This window comes from Sphaerodactylus townsendi, linkage group LG05, assembly GCF_021028975.2.
Source record: "Sphaerodactylus townsendi isolate TG3544 linkage group LG05, MPM_Stown_v2.3, whole genome shotgun sequence".
Taxonomy (NCBI): domain Eukaryota; kingdom Metazoa; phylum Chordata; class Lepidosauria; order Squamata; family Sphaerodactylidae; genus Sphaerodactylus; species Sphaerodactylus townsendi.
This window is the reverse complement of record NC_059429.1, coordinates 45,233,091-45,260,140: the sequence shown is the minus strand read 5'-3', so window position 1 is coordinate 45,260,140 and position 27,050 is coordinate 45,233,091. Positions and strand designations below refer to the sequence as shown.

General features: G+C 41.8%; 2 protein-coding genes across 2 annotated transcripts in view; both read right to left on the bottom strand.

Moving 5' to 3' along the window:
• The window catches only part of GTF2B (general transcription factor IIB), a 40,371-nt gene extending 38,556 nt beyond the window's left edge, over positions 1–1,815 (bottom strand). The window contains exon 1 of the mRNA XM_048496666.1: positions 1,677–1,815. Coding sequence (XP_048352623.1) covers positions 1,677–1,693 — 17 coding nt within the window. The 5' untranslated portion in view covers positions 1,694–1,815. The remainder of the gene's footprint in view (positions 1–1,676) is intronic.
• A 1,566-nt stretch (positions 1,816–3,381) lies between these two features.
• KYAT3 (kynurenine aminotransferase 3) lies at positions 3,382–26,797 on the bottom strand. Its single transcript, XM_048496667.1, is given in 17 exon segments — positions 3,382–4,926; positions 6,413–6,499; positions 6,928–6,944; positions 6,947–7,000; positions 8,088–8,274; positions 9,395–9,433; positions 9,435–9,464; positions 9,466–9,492; positions 10,487–10,563; positions 12,856–12,976; positions 13,073–13,201; positions 13,340–13,426; positions 15,217–15,366; positions 16,135–16,279; positions 19,694–19,752; positions 23,002–23,102; positions 26,592–26,797. Coding segments are annotated over 17 exon segments (1,464 nt in total). The 5' UTR covers positions 26,689–26,797; the 3' UTR covers positions 3,382–4,869.
• Between the last annotated feature and the right edge of the window lie 253 nt (positions 26,798–27,050).

The window sequence follows — 27,050 nt, the reverse complement described above, 5'->3', positions numbered from 1 at the left end:
TGTTGATTATGTCAGCAAGAGTAAATTAGTAAGTGAATGCAATACACAAAATGATCCGTTTCACGTTACTAATCTAGACCAACTGCACAAACTACCAGTTATGTGGTCATAATGAAGAAAGTTAAAGAACTAGAATATTGCCCAACTGTGAATTTTATGGGTGTGGAGTTCTGTTTTCCCAGAATACAAAGATGATGAAAAGATCCTTATATTTAGACGCCAGCAACCTAATGCCATCCAGTCTTCTTTTCTCCATTCTAATTAAAGAGCCAACTTTTTCTCAACTACAAAATTACTAGATTTCTTTAAAAATGCAATAGCACACACTTACGGCATATGTAAACGTCTTCCCTACCATAACACCTTATGTTACAGATGTGACATGAGAGGATATTTTGACCTACAGTGTAGAGATATGGTCTAAAATGGTTTTTCTACCCTTAGCCCATCTTCAAATACAAAGTATCACACAAATCAACAGATCCTTTCAATCACACAATATTTACATAGACACTGCAATTCCAGACCCAGTTCTCTATGGCCAAAAGAGTCATCAGCAAAATAAAGGCCCGTCACATAAAGGCCATAGTTATGGCTGGAAAACCCACTGCTCCAAGAGCAAGAAGCACAGAAAGAGCTGGAAGTATAGAAAGAGACTCAGGACTGCTGGTTGTTCAATTGCCCTGTTGACTTCTACACATCAATTGTTCAATTGGCCTGTTGATTTCTACACATCTTGCTTAAACAAGAACAACAGGTTAGGCTGGTTTTTTTCTTTCCTGTCAACTGGTAGCCAAAGGGACTTTCTACTGAGTGCTACACATCCTCCCAGAGTTGCCCTTTTTATTCACTTATTTAAAAGATGAGCATCCTACCTTTCTACCCAACGGCTTCCTAGGCAGCTACATGGTCATATAATTAGCAAACTTAAAATATATATTTCGTTAAAAGCACATGATGAGTGTGTGTGTGTGTAAATAACACCCCAAACCCCATGTAAACACAAATGGCCCTTCCTAGCATTTAAAAGGTGTAGAACCTACGTACTGGATGGATAGATGTGAGGTTATTTCACAACTAAGGTGACCCTTAGTGAAAAGGCCAGAGAAGGTCCAAAGTGTGAATTACTGACCAACTATGTGTCACAGCGTTCAGCGTGTGGATTACTGACCAGTCAAGCAACTTTATGTCAGAGTTAAATCTTGGCAAAAAGAAAGGGCTTACAGTTGGGAAACCTTGTACTGACAGGGGACAGAAACAGAACACAACATGACTGGCAGAGAGCACAAACACGCCGCTCCGCAATTGTGATTATTTCGGGTTCAATGGGGAAGGATCCAGCAAACGCAGATTTATCCAGCCTGCTGAAGAAGCCATGGCAGACCTCCCCCACCACGCTACTGCCAGCTCTCGAGAGATGACCTACGTCAGACTGAAGAGGGGTACAGCGACTGAGAATAAGGAAGCTAGAAAGGCGCGGTTAAGACGAATAAGGGGGAAACAGGCAGCTGGGGAGAGACGAAAGCGGGTCGAGGGTGGGCAGTGGCCACGAAGACACGGGAAATAAAGAGACGTCCCGAAAGGGCCGGAGCCCCATAACAGCTTCCCCAGCAGCCTCTTCATCTCCCTCCCCAAAAATCTCCGCACGCATAAGCGTCCGCCACCCTCCTACTGACCGGCTCGTCGACGCCATCTTGCTTCTTCCACACAGCGGCCTTCGCCCAGGTTAGGCCCTCACGCAAGCTCCCTCCCTTTTATGCCATACGCTCTAATGGGCGGGGCTTAACAAGGCTCCGCTACGGGGACTGAAAAGGAACAATTTTCCTCATGGAACAACGCTTTCTCTTCTCTTCCGTGAGTATGACTGTTTCCTGTTGTGGTTGGCCGTTCTAGACAGCTCCCAGAGAGAAAGGCGGGGTTCAGACTGTGGGAGCCTGGAGTGATCGTGCTGAAGCTGCGCTGTTGGCTGGTTGGTTGCATGTGCATCCTCGCGATCTGATTAGCTGATTTGTCCTGACCACGTTTGATTTTATCCTGTGTAAACCTCCGAACCTGGATGGGTGCTTGAAAATAAGTCTGGGTCGCTAAAAGTTGCACTTCTCTTAAATGCGCTCGAGCGATATAACTGGATAGTTATTGTGTACAATAGGGGACACTGTGTTTGTTGGGAGATATACATATATATATATAAGCAGAGTAGAACAGAAGACACAGATTCTCAGTTGCTTTTTATAAATGAATTTACTAACCATAAGGGAGGGTTACATGGATAAATCCTTTCTTTCCTGTTACACATCTGCATTACTGTATGTTTGGTTGCACCTTGCTACCTAGCTGCTGTGTCACATGACGTCGTGTACCTTGTGTCTCTTCTCAGGTGTCATGTCTCCTCAAAAAAACAGTTAACTTTATAACTTCATTTTTTAAAATGATCTTTATTAGGTATTTTTTAAAAAGAAGTTACAGAAAGTAAAAGTTACATAGAAATTTAAAAAAATCATTAATTTCCTTCATCAAATTATTTCCTTATCTCACAATCAACATCTAGGTTTGATTAAATTGTGATTATTACAAAGTGATATGAAAGGGAGGAAGGAAAATAGGATTAGAAAAAAGGTAGTAAGAGAGGTTAGAGAAGAAAAAAGAAAAGAAAATTAGTTTCTATATAATTATACTTACATACAATTGTACACTTAAAATATTATAGTTCTCTATCTTAAATTTAAATTAATCTCTAACATAATTCATTGTGACTTCACCTCCAAGTACAGATCTATGATCTATTTATCTTCATCAATTATATATTCAACATTATTAAGCTAACTATTTGATACTAAATGTTGTAGTGAATTAAGTTTCATATCCTCTATTGTATGTATATCAACTTGCTTCTATTTCTAACCATCTTCTCTATGATATGTTTCCTCTATGTTCTAAACTTATAATGTCAAGTGAGTTTATTTCCAATATACCAGGCTCTCCAATCCCAACAAAATATACCTACTAAATAGAATCCTGTGTTTATGCTGGTCTATGACTGTAACTAAGGCCCTTTCTGCATAGCGGAAAGGGTGCCCCTGCACCGGCAGGAATTCTGCCGGTGGAGGGGGGGGCCTTTCGCACAGGGGCGTTTGAACTCTTCCCCGTCCCTCTCCCACTCACCTTGTCGCCTTCGTCGCCCTGCTGGCCTCCTAAGACCCGCCCACGCTGCCCTCCAACCTCCAGGGGTCGGAGGACAGCGAGGGAGGGTCTTAGGAGGCCAGCAGGGCGATGAAGGTGACGAGGTGAGTGGGAGAGGGACTGGGAAAACAGCATGTTCCTGGCGGTGCCATTCGCAGGAGGGAGGTTTTTGGAGACGGCCTGACGCCGCCCTGGGGGTGGAGGAGGGGAGCCAGGTCGGCGCTGCTGCGTTTTGGCAGCGCCGCTTGTGCGAACGGCTCCCTGGGGACGGCGTTTTCGCCGTCCCCAGGGCGCCGTAAATGGCCCGTGCGGAAAGGGCCAAAGATTGATTGAATCTTGTGAGAATCCATTCTCTTATTCTTTCCAGGCAGCTGGAGGTCAGATTCAAATTGACTAAGATAGTAAAAAAAAAAAAAAGTCCACAACCAGTGGCACCTTTAAGACCAACCAAATTTTATTCTTGGTATAACCTTACGTTTGCATGCACACTTACCTCAGATACACAGATGTACAATATATATGGTGCATTTGAAGAACTGAATGCACATGAAAGCTTATATAAACATTCTTGATCTTAAAGGTGCCACTGGACTCAAAAAAATTTCTGCTTCTTCAGACCAGTATGGCTACCCACATGAATCTATGGCAGCAAAAACAGTTGGAAAAGTATACTGAGGGAAAGATTGCCCTGATCTAGGCCTGAGTGCTATGCAGCTACCTTCTTCTTACCAGCAGCCATGGGATTTCCTGGCACAGTCAAGTACAGCAAGGACTCTGTCAGGCAAAGCATTCATATACATGAATACACAGTCTGTTTCTGCTGGGCATACAGAACAGCGGCTAGTCAAACAACAGCTGTATTGAAAGTACATAACCACATTTGTAAAGGCACCCACTTACTGGGATCTAACGGATACATTTGCATGTTTTAAATAAATTTTATTTTAAAAAATCTAAAATAAAGCAGAATGATTGTAATGGATGTTCTGGAAAAATACTATACCCTTTCTCAGGGAAAGATGAGAGGAGATGTGGATCAAACCGCCACATCTTCCTGACTCTCCCCCGCTCCCCCCCGAGATTCTCTTTAAAGATCAACGAAGCCTACTTATGCACTTGCTTCGTCAAAACTGTTATCATTTGCAATGTTAAAAATGGCGCTTTGATTAAAGAACACGTATAGTGCTCCAGATGGCTATATAGCAACACTTTCATTTTCTACAGTTGCACCTGCCATTTAGTTTCCTGCAGTAGCACGGACCACATAAAATGGCAGGTGCAATTTTAGAAAGCAAAAGTATTGCTATATAGCTGTCCGGAGCACTATACATGCTCTTTTATCAAAGCACTATGTTTACCATGGCAAATGATAATAGCTCTGACAAAGCTGGCATGTAAGTAAGCTTCTTTAATCTTTAAAGAACATCTGTCCTACTTCACAATGTGGTTGTGCGCTGCTGCAACTTCCGCTGCAGCATGCATGACTACATTGTCATCTTTTCTTGAAAAAGGGTGTAAAATCTGGAAGACAATCAAAAGCAACCCTTTATCACATTATTATTCAATATCCTGTAGATGGCAGCATGGTGCAATTTTCAAAAGGTTCATTAAAAATGTAAGTGAAGTCCAGTGTTCAATGTACAACTGCATGTACAGAAATCTAAAAGAATTGGCAAATTAACTTCGGGACTAATGTTGCTTCCAGTTCTTCAAGATCTTTTCTGCCGCATCCAGCGTGCTGTCTTCCTGCCAATACACAACACCATCATGGGTTATAAAAATTACAATTCAGTTATAGAAGAACACTTGGAAAAGTACACTACTGGAAAAGTACGCATAATTTCACCCATCATAGCTGTCCTGTGCATAATCAAACAAGTGTCTTGTTGCTGATTTCAAGCTTTGGAAAATGCCCAACTTCGCAATCATCTGGGGCCACTCACAGAAGTCCTTACAATGTATTAGCCTTTCTATCACGTGACAAACATTTTGCTAATTTATAAAACTGAAGAGTCATCTTCCTGTTTTAAGGCATTACAGGGACTACACAATATTAACTCTTCCTGTCAATTAAAATGTCCAGCTAATTTATGCTTTGTCACTGCAGATGCAATTACAGACATATTGAACTGATCCACCTTATAATTAAACTAGAAAGCCCTTTTGGCAAGAATTATCTGGATTACACATTTGTAGTATAGCCAGCCCAACCGAGCCCTGGTCCTTTAAATTTGCCCAAGGGCAAAGGCTAGTCCTAAAGAGAGGCAGGCAGTTCTGTGCTTGCCCCCATTTTGTCCGTACTTCAATTCCCGGCAAGCAGCAAAAAGTCAGTGGCAGGTTTTAATGCAGCTCACTGTTCTGTGCTGAGCGAGCACTGAGTGAGCGGAGGAAAGCTAGCTGTCACAAAAGATGTAGGGTGGCAGTAGAAAGGGAATGTGTGTGACAGAACTAGTCCTGCAAGCACCTCACATACATTGCAAATGCCAGGAACCAGGAATTGATATCTTGAAGAAGCAGATTACTGATTATGTCCCCGTAAATACTCATATCCACGGGCCAATCTCTGTAGTATCTTTCTCCAACTGAGGACTGTATCTGAAACAAGCATGACTTGTTATTTTTCCAGTTCCCCCTCCTTAGCTTATGCTGCGCTGCAGAAGCTGAGAGCAAACTTGCACATCAAGTTTGGCCCTTAGGCTGTAATCCTAAAAACACTTTCCTAGCAGTTAGCACAATTTTAAAAAAAACACTGACTGACTTCTGAGTAGAGCTGCTTAAGGTTTCTGTCTTGGTCAAGCTACTATCTCACCCTTCTGTTTATAGACTTGCCAAGGGGCAAAAACTGCGTATAGACCGCCAAGGAAAAGAAACATGTCCTGTTCCTCTAAAAGGGGCTTAATGGGAAGTTATTCACCAGGTGATCTTATTTACTTCCATCACCTGAAAAGCTTCAGCTGCCTACTTCCACACATTAAAGTGGCAGGACACTTCTTCTGCAGGCTGTTGGCAACACCTACAATTTGCAAAACAGGGATAATCTGGTTTATCTATCAGGATGACTGTGACCCTTATGAAACATGTAGTAAATAGTAATTAGTAGCGATATAAAATGTTATTTTACCGACCAAAGAGAGAATGAGAATTTTTTGGATGACATTAGCTTGAGAACTACAGAAACCAATGGCATTGTAGTACACTAAATATTCTTTAAGTTGACAGCTTGTAAACTTACTTTGATGAAGCAAAACCGGATGTACTTTTCAAACTTCTGTTGAGTCTCTGGGCCACAAAATGAAGAGAGAGGCATAGCTGCCAGCTTCTGAAATGCCAAATTCAGTCATTCTTTCACAAACAGCACAATCCTCTACTAGTTGTCCAGAAAGATGCCTCTGGTTTCAAGAGGTTCAAGAAAGGTCCAGGTAAATAGTGCACCAGAAGGAAGGGTGGGGTGGGCACCACTCTATCCCCAGTAAAGCCCATTATGGGGGGAGGTGTTTCCTCTTTGATTCTTTGCTAGAGCCCATTGCATCTCCCCCACAATGAGCTTTGCTGCTAGTAGTACATAAATAAATGGGTAAAAGGCAGGGAGAACAGTTATTTAAGTCCAAATCTGGGCCTGCTGCCTTCCAGTGTGCTCCTGATTCATTAGATCAGAGTCATTCATTTCAACATTAAAAATGAAGCAATTGCATATATGTATTTGGATGAAGAAGTATCAGTGGTGAATCAAGAAAACAACCACCTTACCTTGTTTTTTATCATCATTTCACAAATTTGTAATCGTAAGGCTTATCCTCTTCCATGTCTGATAAATCGACATCTTTTAAACAAATAATAGAAAAACAGAACTTTTGCAGGACTCGCCTTTTCTATAAATCAAGAATACTTTTGCACAGATTTGAGTAGACTCAAGAAGAAAAAGGGCAGCCACTCATGCCACATTCTCTCATAGCGAGAAAAACTGCCTGTATAAGAATCATTATGCTACATTATAGTTCCGTTTCACAAAACGCTATTCCCAGTTTGCACACTGAAGCCAGTGCAGTATACAGGACACGCACAGTGTAGTCGTGAGAGTCATAGATTAGGATCTAGGAAACTCAAATGCCCACTCAGCTATTGAAATTAATTGGGTGACCTTGGGCCAGTCATTCTCTCTCAACCTAATCTCTCTTGCAGGATCGTTATGCAGATAAGATCAACAAGAGGATAACAATGTTGTAACCCGCTTTAGGGCCCCATTGTGGAGAAAGGTGGGGGTATAAATCTATAAAAATAGATACTATCAAGAGTGAAGCTAGACATAGCAACTAAAAGAGGATGCTACCACAAGAGGTAGCCCTGTAATGAGTTTGCCTCTTCTCCTTCAGTTGCTGCTGCTGAAGTATGCATAGTAGGATATTGGGCTTCACTGTGTTACAGAAGAAGATACAGGGTCAGTATTTTCAGTGGCATCAAAAACAAACCATTCACTGTTCTGTCTAGTACTGCCTTCACTGAAGCACAAGGTTCATTTTGTTAATGAAAATGATATGTCACTTATTAACTATACATAAAAGAAATAAGCAGATGCAGTCCTCAGCTCTGGTCAGAATATTTTTAACCCTGCCACAGCAGGAGGAGGAGGAGGAGGAGGAGGAGTTTGGATTTATATCCCCCCTTTCCCTCCTGTATGAAACTCAAAGGGGCTTTCAATCTCCTTGCCCTTCCCCCCTCACAACAAACATACTGTGAGGTGGGTGGGGCTGAGAGAGCTCCAAAAAGCTGTGACTAGCCTAATCTGAATTCCCCAGATAAGCCTCCACAACTCAAGCGGCAGAGCTGGGAATCAAACCCAGTTCCTCCAGATTAGAATGCACATGCTTGTAACCACTATGTGCCACTGAATGAATAAAACATTCACTAACTTAGCACGGATACATCAACAATCATGAAGTATCCTCCCTCTGGAATAACAGGTTTCAGTCCAACTTCTTGCAGCATTTGAGCCAGCTGGTTCCTCTTGACCTCTAATTCTCTAGGCAGAGAGTAGAAATAGCAGTCTGACTTGTCCATCCGTTGGAAAGCTAACAAAAAAGCTTGTCCCACAGCCTCCTGAACATAAAAATCAAAAAAGAAAATCACTGTAGGTTAGCAAAGGACCAAACAAACCATGAAACCAACTTAAATTGGTTCCTTTAAAAATGCTGAGGTCTCCAAAGTCATTTAAACTTTTCTTTAAAAGGCTTCTGCCCAATAAGGCAGATATTCAAATGAGAGACAAAATGCATCAAAAGACAGTTTTAACAGCCTCTATAAAATGAAGATTCCAAAATTAGGGAATATATTTCTACCTATTATTCAAATGTTTCTCCCACAATGTCTGATAGAGGAACCTACCAGTGAACATTAGGCTTGACCTGCCCACACAATCTGTTTCAACACATTTATCAAGGTTGGGCAGCTACAGCCACCCTCAGCCCCAGTCAGATTTGAGGGAAGGCTGGGATTCCCCCCGCCTTGCCATGAATCAAGTCCCTCACAGCACTGACTCATCAAAGTGAGCCTAGATACATGCACAGAGTTTGGGAAACCTTTTTATCCCATCCCACGGAGCAGCCCATCTTTGCAACTTTTATGGCTTCACTCAGAGAAGTCGCTTGCAATGCTGCTGCTACTGTAGATGAGAGTAAGAGAGCCAAGAGAAACACACACACACAAAACACAGAAGTTTATAAACAATAACTGATAATGGCCACAAGATTGTTAGAGGACAGCAAATATGAACTTCCCACACCCCTCCACCGAAATCTGTATAGGAAACCTACTCCCGAATGCAGCCCTCCCTAAATGCATTCTGGATCAGGGCAACATCCTTACACAGGGGCGCAGGAATGGAGTATATGCAACAACAGGCCAACTCAAGGGCTCATTCTTCTGTCAGGGCCGTGTAGCTCTTCTGCAGTAGAGGAACTTCTCTCTCACCCTTCATTTTTTAATGCGACTCTACTACATTAGGATGCATTTTACAGGAGCTGTGGGGTTAATAAATCCAAAAATGAGGGTCGATTCAAGAGTAGTGACATTAATGTTGATTTTCAAATGCTTTCGTTCACCCCTGATTTCATATGCTGAATAACTAGAATACTCTCTTTAGTGGCTCCAACTCCTGTGATCGTGGTTAGACTGCTTACAAACTATACCATCTGCTTCCCTCATGCATCTGTACCCACACCTGTAATGGAGTTGGACATGTATAGAGTGAATTTTTTGCTTTGAACGACTTCTTGCAAATGTTTTATCAAGATGGCTGGGGCCAATGGACCATCCAAGCTTTAAAAAAAAACAACAGTAATAAATATCTTAGTAGTTTACTAGAATTTTTACAAAGAGGTATTGTTAGAGAGCTGCGAAAGCATTAGAGACAATCACACTGTTAACTACTAACTTCCACACCAGCTCTTTTCCCAAATAAGCCTCCACAACACTAATTTGCTTTTGCTTACATAGAAGCTACTGTTGCTGAGTGGGCTATTTAACAGTGCAAACCTGAGAGAACACTTCCTGGGAACAGGCATCAGTGAATATAATGGGGACTTACTTTCCAAGTGAAACTTGGTTGGGATAGCACCCAAAAAAGAACATTCTTTACATTTTTTTCAAAGATTTCCCCGGCTAGTCCTAGAAGCAGCCCTTTGTAAATTGCTATTTACAAATCTATCCCATACAATCTGGCCAACAAAAATGCAAGTTATTTTGGAAAATATTCTGAAAATTACAAGTATGAATGTTTAGTTGTATGAATACTTGTATTCATGGCTGCCACAAAATAAAATGTTCTAAAATAAAGCACTGTTTCAAAAACTAATCATATTTATGTACAAAATCCCATGATCTGGCCCAAAGAGTGGCTACACATACACAAGAAAATTTTGGGGTCTGATTACAGCCCTTCGTGGTATATCTTCCTATACTTTACCAGTGTTTTGATGGGAGGGATGTTGACAAAACAACACCCTGCAAACAGCCTAATGTGCTTTTGTCTTCTTTGGATGCTGGCTTTACCTCCATGACAACCACATCTTCTAAATCTAACATTCTAACTGAAATTGCAAACGTGAGATCTCTATATGAAAGGAAAAGCGAGATTCTAAAGACTGTGGATGATCTACCACAAGAGTGGCACTTCAGGTTCCGTAATTTTCTTAATAAATCATTTTGAACAGAGGGCTTATATTAAGTCTGTAGGTGACAAACTGCCCTAACAAATTGGAGGAAAAATTGCTTTTTTCAAAATTGACCAGAGGTATTCTATTGTTCATATTACCTTCCAGCCAGTTACAGTGTATGTTTTCCCAACACTTCCTATAGTCACTGTTCTTTCCCACATTCCAGGCAAAGTAGCTGTTTGAAAAACACAGAGAGACCCATTACTCATGTGAAATTCCAGCTTTTCCACAAGCCAGATAAGAGACATGATGAAGTATTCTGCACTGGAGGAAACTGCCCAGGCAACAGCAGAAAGGCAATGCTCATTTTATGACGTATCACTAGTAATCCCGTTAGACACATATTAGAGAACTGCCACAAGATGCTGTAAGTGGATGCAATATTTATTTTGCATTTTTCATCATGAGAAAGGTGTCACTACAGCTGATGGGAAACATGGAGCTTAATATCTTCTCTGTTCTGGGGCAGATCTATGTGCTGTTCCTCACATATAATTTTACAGAACTGAAGATTTCTTTAGCAACAATAGTTCTGTTTCATTAATAAAATCATTGTCACTTATATGCAGATACGTGATTTGGAGGTTACAAGTATATTAACAAGCAAGCACCACTAGCTAAATGCCTTGGTTTTGGGAGCAATCCTAGGCAGCAATGTACATATTAGAGCACATGGCTTCTGCAAATGGTTGTACTGATAAAGTAGAATACAGCCTTGCTGAGTTCCTCTCTGTATTTCTGTTTCTCCAGAAACAGAACATCTAAAGAGAAACACAATTAATCAAGTATTACCATCCCCCGTGATGCTTTGTCTTATGAGAAAATCTGATATACAAAACCTCTCTATCGTAAAAAGGGAACTGATTTCAATACTGCAAGTTGCAGCAACATTTTGATAGCCTCATACTGGAAAACATACCTTCCATTGGGCAGTTGTATGTGGGACTGCACTGGCACATTTGCCCCCTCTGCTGCTGCAGAAGGCAGAGGAGCTGGCAGCCCGTTACCCCCCAGCTCTGCAGTGGCAAAACCCAGAAATGGTCACCACTGCAGAGAAACACTGGTGTCCAATCAGACACTAACTCAGAGCGGGGGCAGGCCTTCCCTGGGGGTGGAACTGACCTTAGTCAGCTTTCACCTGGAGTCTAGGTCTGGGAACACATGGGATGTGGCCTTGAACTGATGTCATCCGAAAGGGTGGCAGAACTCCATCCGGCGCTATGGAGGGCTTTCAAGTGGATGCGGGGGAGGGGGGGGTTGTTTTGTTTCAGCTGTTTTCCCATACTGCCTGAATGCTCTCTGGAGGTGCTGGGGCGGCAGGTTTCTGGCTTTGGATTGGGCTGGCCAAGTAGCAAATAACTTATCTTACTCTAGAAACTTTCAAAATAGAGGGCTGCCATATCTAGAATATGTGGAGACAGGGGCATCATGAACTAAATGACTGCCCATGAAACTATCATATGATTTACATTTATTAAGTCTGCTAAGGCAGTACAACAAATGGTATGATTTCTGTAAAAAAGCATTCATGTATAAAAGATTAAGTAGTGGAATGTATCTTGACTGTGTAGGATATTTAACCTACTACTGTTGAATTTTTATTTTCCTGTGCTTAATATAAACTAAACTTAAAACAGTTAAAATAAAGAACTATTAAATAATCTGCACAGCCAATCAAACCTCCAGTATGGTTGGTTCACTGTATTGAGAAAAGGTTAAAGGGGAAAAAATGAAAAAAATGAATGGATAGTTATATTAAATAAGGGTATAATGTGATATTAGGGACATATTTAGTAAGAGAAGACTTAGAAAATAAAGATAGTAATCACATATTAATGTTTTATTAATAGACTCTTATCTCTTTTTTAAAAAAATGCGTTTTTCTGAAAAAAAATCTTCTATAAAATATGTTGATTATGTTATGAGTTTGTAGAATGTTATTTGGCGTAATTATACTAGCTTTCTCCAGGACCAGAATTGTACTAAGATCCATTTTCTACTTTTGAGGTTCGTACTGTTCCTACTGTTTTCTTCTTTCTTCATCTGGACAACTGGGTTTAATTTCATTCCTCCACAAGAGTGATGGGCTCTGATCCTGGTGAACCAGGTTTGTTTCCCCACTCCTCCAGATGAAACCTGATGGGTAACCTGGGGCAAGTCACAGTTCTCTCCAAACTCTTTCAGCCTCACCTAACTCACAAGGTATTTGTTGTGGGAGAGAAAAGCAAGGAATTTGCAATCACTTTGACATTCCTTACAGTTCAGAAAAAAGCTGGGTACAAATCCAAACTCTTCTGGTTGAAACAAGCAGTTTAACAGTAAACTAATAAACTAATAAACTAATTTGTTTGTTTTTTAAAATCGTGTTAAGGAGAGAGAAATTATTTCATTTGTAAAAATAACATACGAATTATATGTTTGAATTTTCCCACGAACCCACATCTGTATAATTTCATGATATCAGTACCAATTTTAATGTGTTTCTTTCCAGTGTATACCAGCCACTCATATACTTCATCACTGATGCACAAGATATCATGCTTAATACAGAGATCAGCAATTGTCTGGAGCTCTTCTTTTGCGTAGACCTTTTAAAAGAGAAAGGAAACAGTACATTGAGCAATGTATTCAGGGCCAATATTGTTGTAACATTTAGCTACCAGACTGAAAAACAGGACTCTCACCTTTCCTATAGGATTGTGAGGGGTATTCAGCAGAATAGCTTTTGTCTTGGAATTGAATTTACTTGCAAGTTCATCAGGGTCCAAGACCCAGTCAGCACTAGAGGCAATGTCTCCTCCAACCGCAAGTTTCTAGGGCACAAAAAGTATGTTTCACTGAGCTGTATATGCTTTTCTTAATCATGTTCCATAATATATTTTCCTGATTAATAAAAGGTACTCTTTATGAAAAAAGCAACAACCCAAATTTCAAAAATCCAAAATACTCACGTATTTCAAAGGTATGCAGACAGGTTTTGCCCCGGCCATCCTTACCATGTCCACATAACAGTCATAGTATGGCTCTATTATTATTACCTAAAACAAAAAGATAGTCAGCTACATAGTCAATGACATAATCAAGCAAAAGTGATAAATGTTTTGATTCCATTTTCATTTTCTTGTTCTCTTTACTTATACAGTATCTATAAACATTTTAAGAATTATAGGAAAAACTAATAAGTGTCTTTTTACAAAGACAGAATGAGCATTTGCCAGTTCCTTGAATGAGCAACAAGGGCAGTATTTTAGACAGCAGATATACTCGAGACCTTATAACTGTTAAACAATTCAGCTGCTTCCACTTAGTAATTTACAAGTAGATATGACAAATGGCAAGAAAGGGGGCAGTGAGTTTGATCACTTTTTGAGATCAAAGAGATACATCTTAGTATGAAGGATAGCAGGATAGAAGTGTGGATTTATAATAAGGAGAACGAAAACAAAAGCAACTAGAGGAAAGAACCCAAGAGACAAAAGAATCGAAAAACTAAGTGAGTTAATTTAACTCAGGCCGTTTCCGCACAATGCCGACGTACCCCCCTGGGACCGTTCACACGGACAGTCCCGGTAGGGGTGCAGGCAGCGGCACAGCCTTAGCACAGGCTGCGCAGTCCCTGAACGCCGTACCTCTGTATCCTGGCTTCCGGCGTGTCGCAGAGGCCAGGGGATACCCCCCCGCCGCAGGCTGGAGTGGCAGCTCTGGAGTCGCAGGCCAGGGGGGCATGTCTCCTGGCCTCTGCGACGAGCCGGAAGCCAGGAGACGGAGGTACGGCATTCGGGGAAGGTGGGGGGGAAATGGTGCCTTCTACCCGCTGTTGTTCGCACGGCAGCGGTTGGAAGACGCCACTGTTGAAAAACCTCGCTCCTTGAGCGAGGTTCAACAATGGCGTCTTCGCACCACTCGGGCATTGCCAGCACAGCACTGCATTTTTAGCATCCCTGGGGCACTGTATTCCGCCCGTGCAGAAACAGCCTCAGTGTGAGGTTTGTTTTTAACTGGGGGCACTTAAGGTAAGCAGTATTTCTGGGTTTTACTGTCATGTTTCCAAACACTTTGGAGTAAGCCAGGTTTAATAAAGTCAGTGGGAAATCTGAGGAAACCCTAGAAGGTGCACAAATGCATCACTGATGCTGTACATATCCAGAAAAAAAACACCCTTTGTAAAAGCACTGAGCCTGGAGCAGATAACCTGTGTGAAATTGGCCAGGCAGAGAAATTCCTGCTATGAACACTCTCGCTCCAAACAAAAGGCTTAGAGAGACTGAGAAACATATCAGTCTCTTCAGGATCACAATAAAGTTTTAAAGCTCCTGAATGACTAGATACCTAGGATTTTTCCAGTCCCACTGTGGGGATCAAAGGAAGAGAATTTATAGTTGGATGCAAAATGAGAAGAAGTTCTGTGGGGCTGATTTTTTTTTTCAAAATTAAGCAGGACTCTTCTTAAGGTGCACTGAATAGCTCTTCACCTGGCAGCCCTTTTATATAGGAGCGATTTTTAGAAAAAAATCAAGCCCACAGTAAAGCCAACGGGCAAGAACATACAAATATAATCATGTGAAAATCAACTCAGGGAAGGCACAGAAACTATTCAGTTTGGGGGGTTGACAAGGTATGAATCCTAGACAAAAGTTGATTTTCTTCTGGTGCAAAGATGAAAGGCCAACTCCCTCCTCTTCAATAAACCACTCTTCCAGGAAACAGATTTTCAAGTGTCTTTGAGTGCTTAGTAGACACCCTTGGGATAGAGTTCAAGGATTTTTAAATGAAATGAAGACACTTCTGAGCATTTTTGTTTAATGTGACTTGCTTCACAAAAACTTACTTCATCTTCTACTTCAATGAGTCCTTGCATTGCACTAAACAGAGATCCATATGCTCCAATTGTCACCAGAATGTCAGTGAATGGGTCAATCTTTCTATCACAGACCTTTCCATAAACTTGGGACAAGGCCTTCACCAATGATGGGTGTCCCTATGCGCATTTTTAAAAGACAAAAGAAAAAGACATATTAAAATTTGCCCAACAGACAATTGAAACAGTATGGTATATCAGCCAAGTGCAAAATAATTATCTTCACTGAAGAAGAGGAAGAGCAGGAGGAAAAGTTTGGATTTATACTCTACCTTTCTCTCCTGTAAGGAGACTCAAGGTAGCGTACAAGCTCCTTTCCCTTCCTCTCCCCACAACAGACACCTTGTGAGGTTGGTGGGGCTGAGAGAGTTCCAAAGAACTGTGACTAGCTCAAGGTCCCCCAGCAAGAATGCAGGTGTGCGGAAACACATCTGGTTCACCAGATAAGCCTCTGCCACTCAGGTAGAGGAGTGGGGAATCAAACTCAGTTCTCCATACTAGAATCCACCTGCTCTTAACCACTACACCACGCTGGCTGTCAAAGACCTGAAAATTATGCCTGAGAATAATTATGCAGCAGTAGCAAGATAAATTGATATTAATTAATGTCATAATTAGAGAAAAAGTTTGCTATTTGATGCAGAAAACATGTGACAAGGAAAAATGGATTAGATTCCTGGGATCAATTATAAACTAGAAGGGAAACTTCAACCAAGAAATCAGAAGTAGATTGAGGCTTGGAAAGGCAACCATAAAGGAGCTAGAAAAGATCCTAAAGTGGAGGCAAAGATCAAGATCACTCATACTATAGTATGAAACAGTACAGAAACAGTACAGTACAGTAAACCTTTATTAGGCATAAAGATCAGAAACATCAAATGTACTCACAAAACCACGTGTGTACTGATTTAATCTATTCACAAAGGCAGCTTTTGCCAGTGCTTCTTTTAAGTAGTTAGGAGGAGATATATCAGGAAGGCCTTGTCCAAGATTAACAACTGAGGGATCTGCAGCTAAACTGGTAAATTCCACCCTGTGAAAAGAAAAGAGAAGTGTGTTGTAGCTTGGCTCAATAGGGGTTTTGTTTGTTTGCTTGTACATAAGAACATAAGAAAGAGCCTTGCTGGATCAGGCCAGAGTCCATCTAGTCCAGCACTCTGCTACTCGCAATGGCCCATCAGGTGCCTTTGGGAGCTCACATGCAGGAGGTGAAAGCAATGGCCTTCTGCTGCTGCTGTTCCTGAGCACCTGGTCTGCTAAGGCATTTGAAATCTCAGATCAAAGAGAATCAAGATTGGTAGCCATAAATCGACTTCTCCTCCATAAATCTGTCCAAGCCCCTTTTAAAGCTATCCAGGTTAGTGGCCATCACCACCTCCTGCGGCAGCATATTCCAAACACCAATCACACGTTGCATGAAGAAGTGTTTCCTTTTATTAGTCCTAATTCTTCCCCCCAGCATTTTCAATGTATGCCCCCTGGTTCTAGTATTGTGAGAGAGAAAAAATTCTCTCTGGGCGTTTGCCAAGACACTGGTTGTTGCAGATCCTGGCATGTGAGGTCGTTGCCGTCAGATCCACTACCATTTGTTTTGCAATAATAACACTTAAGTTCTTCGAAATGTGTTCCGGACTCCCTTTCTGTGCCACATCTCCAGCCGCTATGTTCCGCGAAGATTTTTCCGCTGGTCGCCGATAGCTTGTGCAACTTTCTTGTAAAACGCAGTTTCCCCCACAATTTAGCGCTCTAGTTGCGAAACAAAAGTGGAAGCGAAAAGTGGGATCAGCCGGCAGCAAGGGTTTACGCCCACCATGTGACACAAGATTTGATCCATCCAATTGGAGTCGCGACTGGGGCGTTCTGGCTGCCTTGCGCGCTACAAGACATTCCTTTTGTTCCTTTTGCTGCCTCACTCAACTTCCCCCCCTCATCCCGCTTACGGGTGCAGTGGTACGCCTTGTAGCCTCGACCCACACAGGATGGTCCTCTTTGAAGGAGTAAGCTTAAAAAACCGCCACCCCTTTCTGCTTTTTTCTCTCTTTGTCCCTCCCATTGTCCGGAACTGGAATGGAGGGCGGCTGGAAAGAGAAAGCCTGCTTGCTTTGGCGGAGCCTAGGAGATGTTAGCTTAAAGGATGCGGATTTTCAAATGAGGGCTGGAAAGAGGCCCGCTTGCATCTTTGAGAGGAGCAGAGAATATTCTCTTTGTGCTGTCATGCACAACGGGTGCCTTATTTGCCTGCAGACCTCCCCTTTGGGGTGGGGTGGGATCGCGTGTGGAGTTTTTCCCCGTTCCCTTCTCATCCTGCTAAAGTAGGGTAGAGAAGAGGGCATTCCACTGCTTTTCATCCCCCTCTCTTTCTCAAGGATCCAGTGCCGAAAAGAGTCACTCGCTGGGGAAATGGAACAAAGAGTAGGCTCCTGTGCCTTCTCCCCGGAGTGGGGAGAAGAGAACCACTGAGAAAACACCCGGCCAGTGATGGCGTAGGGGGGGTTAAGAGCTCAGATGTATCTAATCTGGAGAAACCGGGTTTGATTCCCAGCTCTGCCGCCTGAGCTGTGGGGAAGGCTTATCTGGGGAATTCAGGATTAGCCTGGGCACTCCCACACATGCCAGCTGGGTGGCCTTGGGCTAGTCACAGCTCTCTCGGAGCTCTCTCAGCCCCACTTTCGCCTCACAGGGTAATCTTAGGCCCCACCCCTCGATCGCTGCCCCAGGACTTTTAGACTAAAGCTGCTGCCAGCCAATCAGATTCGTCGTTTATACCGCATTCACTGGAGGGATGCAAAAAACCCGGGAGTTGCGAAGCAAGCGGAAGATGTGTGACTACCGGGCCATGTGTGAATGCCATCGAGTGACGAAACTACATTAAAAAGGTAAGGAATCAATGTGGTTCGCTTTTATTCTGGAATAAAAAGTGTGTGCGAAAACACCCTCTGACAACATTTTCTATCCCATGCATAATTTTATAGACTTCAATCATATCCCCCCTCAGACATCTCCTCTCCAAACTAAAGAGCCCCAAACGCTGCAGCCTCTCCTCATAAGGAAGGTGCTGCAGTCCCTCAATCATCCTGGTTGCCCTTCTCTGCACTTTTTCTATCTCTTCAATATCCTTTTTGAGATGTGGCGACCAGAACTGAACACAGTACTCCAAGTGCGGTCGCACCACTGCTTTATATAAGGGCATGACAATCCTTGCAGTTTTATTATCAACTCCTTTCCTAATTATCCCCAGCATAGAGTTTGCCTCTTTCACAGCTACCATGCATTAAGTTGACATTCCCATGGAACTATCAACAAAGACGCCCAAATCCCTTTCCTGGTCTGTGAATGAAAGCACTGACCCCTGTAGCGTGTATGTAAAGTTTGGATTTTTTGCTCCTATGTGCATCACTTTACATTTAGCTACATGGAACTGCATTTGCCATTTCTTAGCCCATTCACCTAATTTATCAAGGTCCGCTTGAAGCTCTTCACAATCCTTTGTGGTTCTCACCACCCTACATAATTTGGTATCATCTGCAAACTTGGCCACCACGCTACCCACCCCTACTTCCAGGTCATTTGTAGCTTTGAAACAGCTCTGTCAACAAGGTTAGTTTGTGTTTAATCCAGTTATCATCAGTTGTTCATCTCAACAAGCTCAGTATATTTTGTTAAATTTTCATATACTTTCTATGTTTCTCAAAATGGCATCTAAATCTTCAATTTCTCTCTTCTAAGAAATACCTTTTATGTTGTGAATACTACCCTAAATCTTTGCAGTTGTTCTATTTTATCAGTGTTACAACCTTTCTAACTTTGCTACAGAGCTCCATTGATTGGCAGGGAAGGGGAATGGTCATATAGGAAGCTAAGAGAGGTGCATTAGGATACAAGTCCTATGTTATACAACAGAACTTATTTTAAGGAAAATGTCTTTGAGGCTGCAGTTATAGAGTAGGAAGCAGGTTGCCAAAAATGCTGTTGTTGGAATCTTCTGGTTTTATAGGCTTTTTGTCCCATGGATGGGTCGAGGAGAGTTTGGGAATACAAGAATTGAAACTAGAAGGCACTCTGCATTTAGTATCTTTGTCATCAGGGCACTACAAAATAAGACTGAGGCAATTGGATAATACTAAAGAAGCTTCCTCTAGAAACTTGGGGGACAGGAGAGAGGTTGCCATCTTTTATAGTGAACTCATCACTGCCTTCAAGAGCAGCACAGTGTGCAAAATATTTGCAGGGAACTGTCTTTACCACCATACTATATATATTAAAAATCTTTAAACAAGATTTCTAAACATCAGTGTTTCAGCCAGGAAGTGCAAACAGATCTCTTTTTCCTGCTCAACTATCAACCTTTGATAAACATCAAACAAATTGATCTACAAAATGGAAGAATTTCCCATTATTTATGCATTCACTCCTTATTCATTTTCATTAATAATTCATTGTTACTCACCATATATTGCTGTCAAGCCCTTCAATTCGTTTTGCATTTTTATGTCTGAAGGTCATTGTCTACATTCAAAATAAAAAGGACACATGATTTTTATCAGAATCGCAAAGTGTTCTTAGTGTTAGACTCTGTGATAATAAGTGACCTTTCTTCTACACAGCAGACACCATGGATACAGATAATACATGTACAGTTCAATATAAAACTGAACTGATATTATCTTTCAGCACATGCATGATAATAACAAAGAAAAACAATGAATTGGATCCCAAGCCTGTCAAGAGAAAAGCCATCTTAAAGAAATTTTCCAGTTAATTCCAGCTAAGCTCTTATTTCACTGTTCTCTGATTCTCTGTAAGTGTCAAACACTTTCCCCTATACTGGTGCTTACTCATCTAGGTCATCTGCTCAGGTTTGATAGTTAGCTCATACAGTTCAATTGTGAATCTGGTATGGGAGGGAGAGCTCACTCTCATGCTAGAAAGTCCCATGGATACCACCCAGTGACTGGCTGACAATTTTCTATAAATTATAACTTGTGTTCAGCTGCCTCTGGACTGCCTTTCCCTAGAAGTAAAAGTAAGCTTACTCTGTACTGCCTGTTCCCATTAAACACCTGTAACCTGATACGCCTGTGTGCAGTGAAGCATAACACCTTGCTTGCTTGTTTTTGCTATCAAATCACAGCTGACTTACGACAACCCTGTAAGGTTTTCAAGACAAGAATTTTTTTGAGGTGGTTTGCCATTGTCTGCCTCTGCGTCACAACCCTCATCTTTGGAGATCTCCCATCCAATACTAGCCAGGGTCAGGGTGGACAGTGTGTGACTGGCCCAAGGTCACCTAGCAAGTTTTCATGGCGTACATCCGGATTTGAACCTGGGTTCCCCCAGTCCTGGTCATACACCTTACACACCACTCCGCATTAGCTCACACCTCCAACATAAAATGTCAGCACAGTGAGGAGTCATTTATTGCATCTGGGGAAATAGGCTCTCATTCATGAAATGATCTATGTACGCTTATGCTGGAACAAGATTCAGCTTTGCGAGTGGAGAGCTTCAGCAACACATAACAAAAAGCTGCTTGAGGTAAGGGGATGTGGAACCTTAGAAGGGAACCCTTCCTTGGTGGTTGAACAGACATCCTCTCTTGTGGAGGATATGCATCTGAGGGGAGATGGGGCTTCTTGTAGAGGGAGATTCCTGGGTTTGTGGCAGACGCATGGACCGCATAGTGAATTGCCTGCCTTGGGCGAAGGTTGTGGACAGAACCATCATTTAAATGGTAGATAGTGCTGGAGAGGGTGAGGTGTATTGGCATCAACATGTCAGAAAGTGTGGTTTTAAGGTCCTGGAAGTCAAATTTAGGTTGATAGGCATGAGACTGAAAGCCAGGACCACCAGATAGCTTTCTCTGAAATGCCACTTTTTTCAAGCGCAGAACCAGTTAGACAGGCACAGTTGGGGAGACTCAATGCATGAACAAAAAGGTGGTGTAGACAGGAGAGCTTTAGGTTTGTTAGGAACTGGGCAACATTTTGGGAGAAGCTGGGCCTGTAAAAAAGGAATAGGCTCCACTTGAATCAGGATGGAACCAGACTATTGGCACATAACATAAAAAGATGGCACAGCAGCTTTTAAACTGAACCTGGGGTGGAGGAGCTGACAGGAGCCGAGAAGCATCCAATTTGAGCAGACTCATTACAAATAGGCAAAGAGAAAAATGCTTCTGATCGGCCACATGGGGAGGAATATCTATGAAAGGTGATGATAAAGTAAAGCCACTCAAGGAAGTTCAACGACACTAGGCAAGGGGGGAGGTCTTTCTATGCTAATGCCAGAAACCTCCAAGCAAAAATGAAGGAGTTAGAGTACTTGATTTTTATAAGAAGAGTTCTTCAACAGTAGAATCAGATGCCCAGGGAGGTGATAAGTCCCTTCCCCCCCAGCAGTCTTCAGGCAGCAGCTGGATAAGCACTTATCAGGGATGTTCTATCTAGGATAACCCTGCTTTGACCAGGGTGTTGGACTAAATGGCATGTATGGCCCCCTTTTATGATTCTGTGGTTTCAAGGGATGTGGACATAATTGAACCAATTGGTAACAGTGACCACAATACATCAACTTTAATTTATATGCATCCCTGGAAGGTCCCTGGAAAATCTCACACAATTACATTTGACAGTAAAAGAGGGAACATCTTTAAAATGAGGAACTTGGTAAAATGGAAGATGGAAGAACAATTAGGAGAATTAAATCTCTGGAAAAGGCTTGGAGGTTACTCAAGACCTCAATACTAGAGTTAGATTGTATACCACACATCAGGAAAGGTAGTATAAAGTACCAAGAGGTCACCAGGAAAGGTAGTATAAGATACCAAGAGGAAGGAAGTTCTAGAATGCATAGACAAACTGCAAACTAACAAACTAACCAGGATCAGACAGGATCCATCCAAGAGTTCTTCAAGGACTCAAATGGGAAACTGCTGAACTTGTTCCAGGCAAATTGATGGAAAGTATTATTAAAGATAGATTTTTTTCAAGCATTTAAGCACAACATAATTAAATTGTGGAACTCACTGCCCCAAGATGCAGTGATGTTGCTAACTTGGAAGCCTTTAAGAGGGAAGTGGATGCATTCCTATAGCGCTATCCATGGCCACTAATCCAAATGAACACCTGTCACGATGCCTACCTGTTCTCTCCAGCAACACAGTGTGCCTATTATATTAGGTGCTGTGGAAGAAAGGTGGGATAATGCTGCTGCAGTCGTCTTGTTTGTGGGCTTCCTACAGGCATCTGATTGGCCACCATAAAAACAGACTGGTCAATCTGATGGTCCTTGGTCTGGTCCACCATGGCTGTTCTTATATTCTTATGGTATTAGTCTTTAACATGCGGCAATAGACATGATTATTTTGCTGCAACACAGTATAATAGCAAGCTATTTCCTATGGCACTTCACAGAATGAAGTACTCCACTAATGTTGTCCTGAATGAAGCAAATGTAGATAACCATACTGGTTCTACTACTAAGCTTGTTATTTTAATTTTTGGTCCATGTCAACAACATTATATTGATGCTATTATACATCACAGCTATAACAGAGACAGGAAGAGAAAAAACTAAAGGGGATTCTAAATCGCATAGACATTCTCAATCAAGAAGGGAAATGCTTATTGCAGTAGGACTAAAAAGCAAACTAAATGCTTCCAATATATATCAAGTCTGATTTCAGGATCATTGCCATTAGCATATATCACACAAACATGTACAATCACATAACATATATGGAGATACAATGCATACCGGAGAACTTGAAAACCTGACGCATCTCAAAGGATAAATAATCTTCAGTAATGATGCTCTATTGCCAAGGCAGTGGAAATATTGCTGAGCAAAGAACATGCCTGAACGACAACAAGTTTTAAGGATATGAAATAACTACATATAAACAAGCTTTCGCTAACAGCATCAGATACAAGACTGTATGTGTACAATTGCTCTTGCAATACATCTTATTAGCAAAACTCATTTGTGTTCAGAATGTTTGCCACATAAATAAACTAATTAGTCTATATCTCCCATTGATTACTTACCTGATAGTAAAAGCGAATGGGCAAACTCAAAAAATTAAAATGAAAAAGTAGAAGAACTGGATTCAAGAAAGGCAGTTTTCTAAGCACATCAGAATCAGAAGAAAATAGACAATCCATTAATGCAACACAATTACAACCAGGAAAACTAGTGACATCAGATACTAATGACAATATAAAACATCAATGCCCAAGAGTCAGCATCGTGTAGTGAGTAAAAGTGATGGACTCTAATATAAATAACCAGATTTGTTTTCCCATTCTTCCACATGTGACCCGGCATGCTTAACATAAGTGTAGAAGGAAAAAGAAAAGAAAAAATGTGTGTGTGTGTGGGGGGGGGGGGTTGTCCCAACCAACATTACCTGTTATGTGTCCTCCACATAGGGAGAGAAGGGGCTTCAGTCACCTTACCTGTTTCTTAACCTGGAATGACACTGAGGAGGTGCTGATTGTTCTGTTGGGAGCTGCATATGTAATAAAACATGTGTGCATCCTTCTAACAGTGCCCACAGATTTATTTTTGGTTGGGAAAACAGTACAGGAAGGAAGAATGAATCCCCTTCTCCCTCATTGTCATGATCCAGATCTGAACTGGGACAACATGCTCTTGGGAGGTGTTACTATCAGAGTCAAATTCAGACACAACATATTGAAAATTATTTTGTATAGTTTGGGCCACAATGGAGAGTTGAACGCTCACCAGTTGAAGTCCCATTCTAACCACTACATCACTGTGGCTCTCACAAAAAAATGGGCTGATATAGAAAATTATACCTGAGCATTTTATGTGGGATTCATATCTTGGGTCCCATACATTAGGTAAAGTTATATTGTCAATTTACTGTATTGTCTAATTTCAAGATGGTGGCTCAATCTGGAACAACTGGAGTTTCTAAGCACTTTTAAAATTCATCTCTTTATAGTCCAGTCTGGAAATTAACCAAAGCATGTGTAAATCAGACTTCTAATAAAAGGTACTCCTGGCAATTCCCATCTTTTTGGCTTTCTCTATGTTACAGTTAACAAACAAATGCTTTCAGTACTTTGAGATAATGGAACCCATGTCTAAAATCTTTTAGTTTAGTTTAGTTCAGGATGCAATGTCATCTGTACTGTATTGCTGATGCTGGCAATCTATATCTATAAACGCGAAATACCACTCACTGACTGACTCATGCACAGAACTCAAAAAACCATCGAACCTAATATGTTGAAAATTGTATGCCAATAAAGGCTTGTTGTTGTTGTTAAATATGTTGAAATTTGGCACACCGGTTCATTATGCGGTTTAGGTTTAGGTGCTCACTAAGAAAGGATTTATCAAAATATTCAGCTTTACTCGAATTATTACACATTTACTGTTTTAACTGCTCATCTCTGGCCATCTGCGCGAACATTCTAAGGGCAAACCAGCCCCTCCGTCCACAGACTTGCTGCACAAACATTCTAAGGGTGACAGTTAAACACCACCAGCTTCAACAAACAGGCTGCAAACAAGCATGCTGAATGTCACTCCGAAGTTAACAGACAGGCTGTGAAAAAGTACTCCTCCACCCACCCTCACGTTAACAACACCGCTACAGCCAAATACAATCAAAACAGATTACAAACCACACTATCACCTTGGACTACTAAACATTTGTCGGGTTTTGCATATGGTCATCAGATTGACTACTGTGCAGACAAGTTTACTGCTCTCGGCCTCCGATAACCCTGTGCTTGGTGTCGTGCTCTGAAGTGGCAGGATGAGTCCCCGGGAATGTGCTGCAGTGGCGGTACAGTCCAGCTCCCTGCCCTTCAACCCTACTCTGAACCTCTTCACAGCCTTCTCACTCATCAGCATCCAATGGCAGAACGCTTCCTTTCTGCATCTCGAAAATACAACGGCTGCTTCCACATGATGTCTTTTGGAGCCCACCAGGTGAAAGAGAGCAATAACACATTGCATTAGAAAAAGACAACTACAGGAAGCTGCTGCAAAATATGTGAAAACAAACCCATCAGTCCACAGACAGGCTGTGAAGAAATACGCTGCATGTCACCCCAAAGTTCACAAACAGGCTGTAAAGAAGTATGTTGAATGTCACCACGAAATTCATAGAGAACCTGTGATGAAGTATGATTGTCACTGAAAAATTAAGGAAGTGTTCTAACACATTGATTCAGTTAGAACATGCTGAATAGGTCAATAAAAAAATTTGGCCAAAAATCTTTGTACTGTTTCAACTGGAAAAGAAATTTCCTATGAATTTAGCTGTAAACTTTACCTATACTTCGATAACATCTAGATGTTCCACTGTGCAACTGCACAATTCTCAGAACAAGCCTCAACTTTCATTCAATTTTTCTTTCAGAGCTGTATCATCAGACTACCAAGATGCTACCTAACTTTTGTTTTTCAACATCGCTCAGTAAATTCCGTGTGAATGTATTTAAACAAATGCAAGAAACAACATTCCAGTTTCATGGCCCCAGCAGGGATCTGAAGCCAGTGTTGAGTCCAACACTCTAACCACTAAACCCTCACAAATATCACATCCTAAAAGTTAACACTGGAAAAGAATGAGGACTCAGAATGATTGTAATGAGCAACAGGTTAATTTGTAAAGACATGAATCTCTGAACTGTCCCTGTAATCTTACTAGAATAGCAGATGTAGGGTTGCCAACTTCGAGGTGAGGGTTGGAGATCTCCCAGAATTGCAACAGAATACATAAGCCGCGTAGTTATTTATCACATGGTTATGCAAAGCAGGCATTCTTCTTCTCCTGCAGAAAGTGGCTGATTTGGACGGTGGACTATATGGCATTATCCCCTACCGAGGTTTCTATACTCCCTAAACTCCATTCCTCCAAGCTCCACTCTCCACTCTCCAGGTATTTCCAAACCCGAAGTTGGCAACCTTTAGTGGATGCCATTATTAGTAATAAACGAAATACATGATCAGAGATTATCCCGTGGCATCCCGGACCCAAATCAAGCCCCTAACCCGGAACAGCCCTAGTGGGAACTTTTCCTTATCACCACATTCGCCCCTTTCAACATTACGAGGAAGCATTGCACCACATTCGCCCCTTTCCCGCAAAATCTCGGCACTTTCCCCAACCCTACCAGGGGCTGAGCGGAAAAAGCGGAGACAGCCCGACTCACGCAGCGCCGACTCGTCAGATCTCACAGCCGCGAAATCTGCAGCCCCGACCGCCTTTCGCCTCCCCTTTGCCCGCCCACGACAGAAAAGACGCGGCACAGAAACGGCAAAACGGGCCTCCGCGTCTCTCCTCCCTTTCCGGAGTCGATTACCTCCAGCACGCGGCGCCTGTGGGTTAAGTGCTGCACCCTCAGCAAGCAGTCCGAATGGTCCCCCCGTTCCGTTTCTGTCCAACTGAGATAGGGACATTCTTTCCCACGATGGAAGTTCAGTGAATACAGCAAAACACAGTCCAAAGCAAAGCAACCTCCAAAAAAACCAAAATAACCCCCCCCACACACACACACACACACACAAAATAGAACTCAACTTGCATATATGGGGGGGAAGTGTTTTTTTAATTATTATTCTGATGCCTCTATCAATGGCCAGTAGAGTGCAGCATTTCCTTAAAAACATGATCTGAAGTACACTTCGATTTTAAAGGACATCTAATTTTGCAGGAGGAATTGTATCTTCATATTCATCAATACTGAAGACATACCCCCAGTGAATTTTAATGAAAAGTTATTTTGTATGACTAAAAAGTTAATGAAGGCTTATTTGTATAT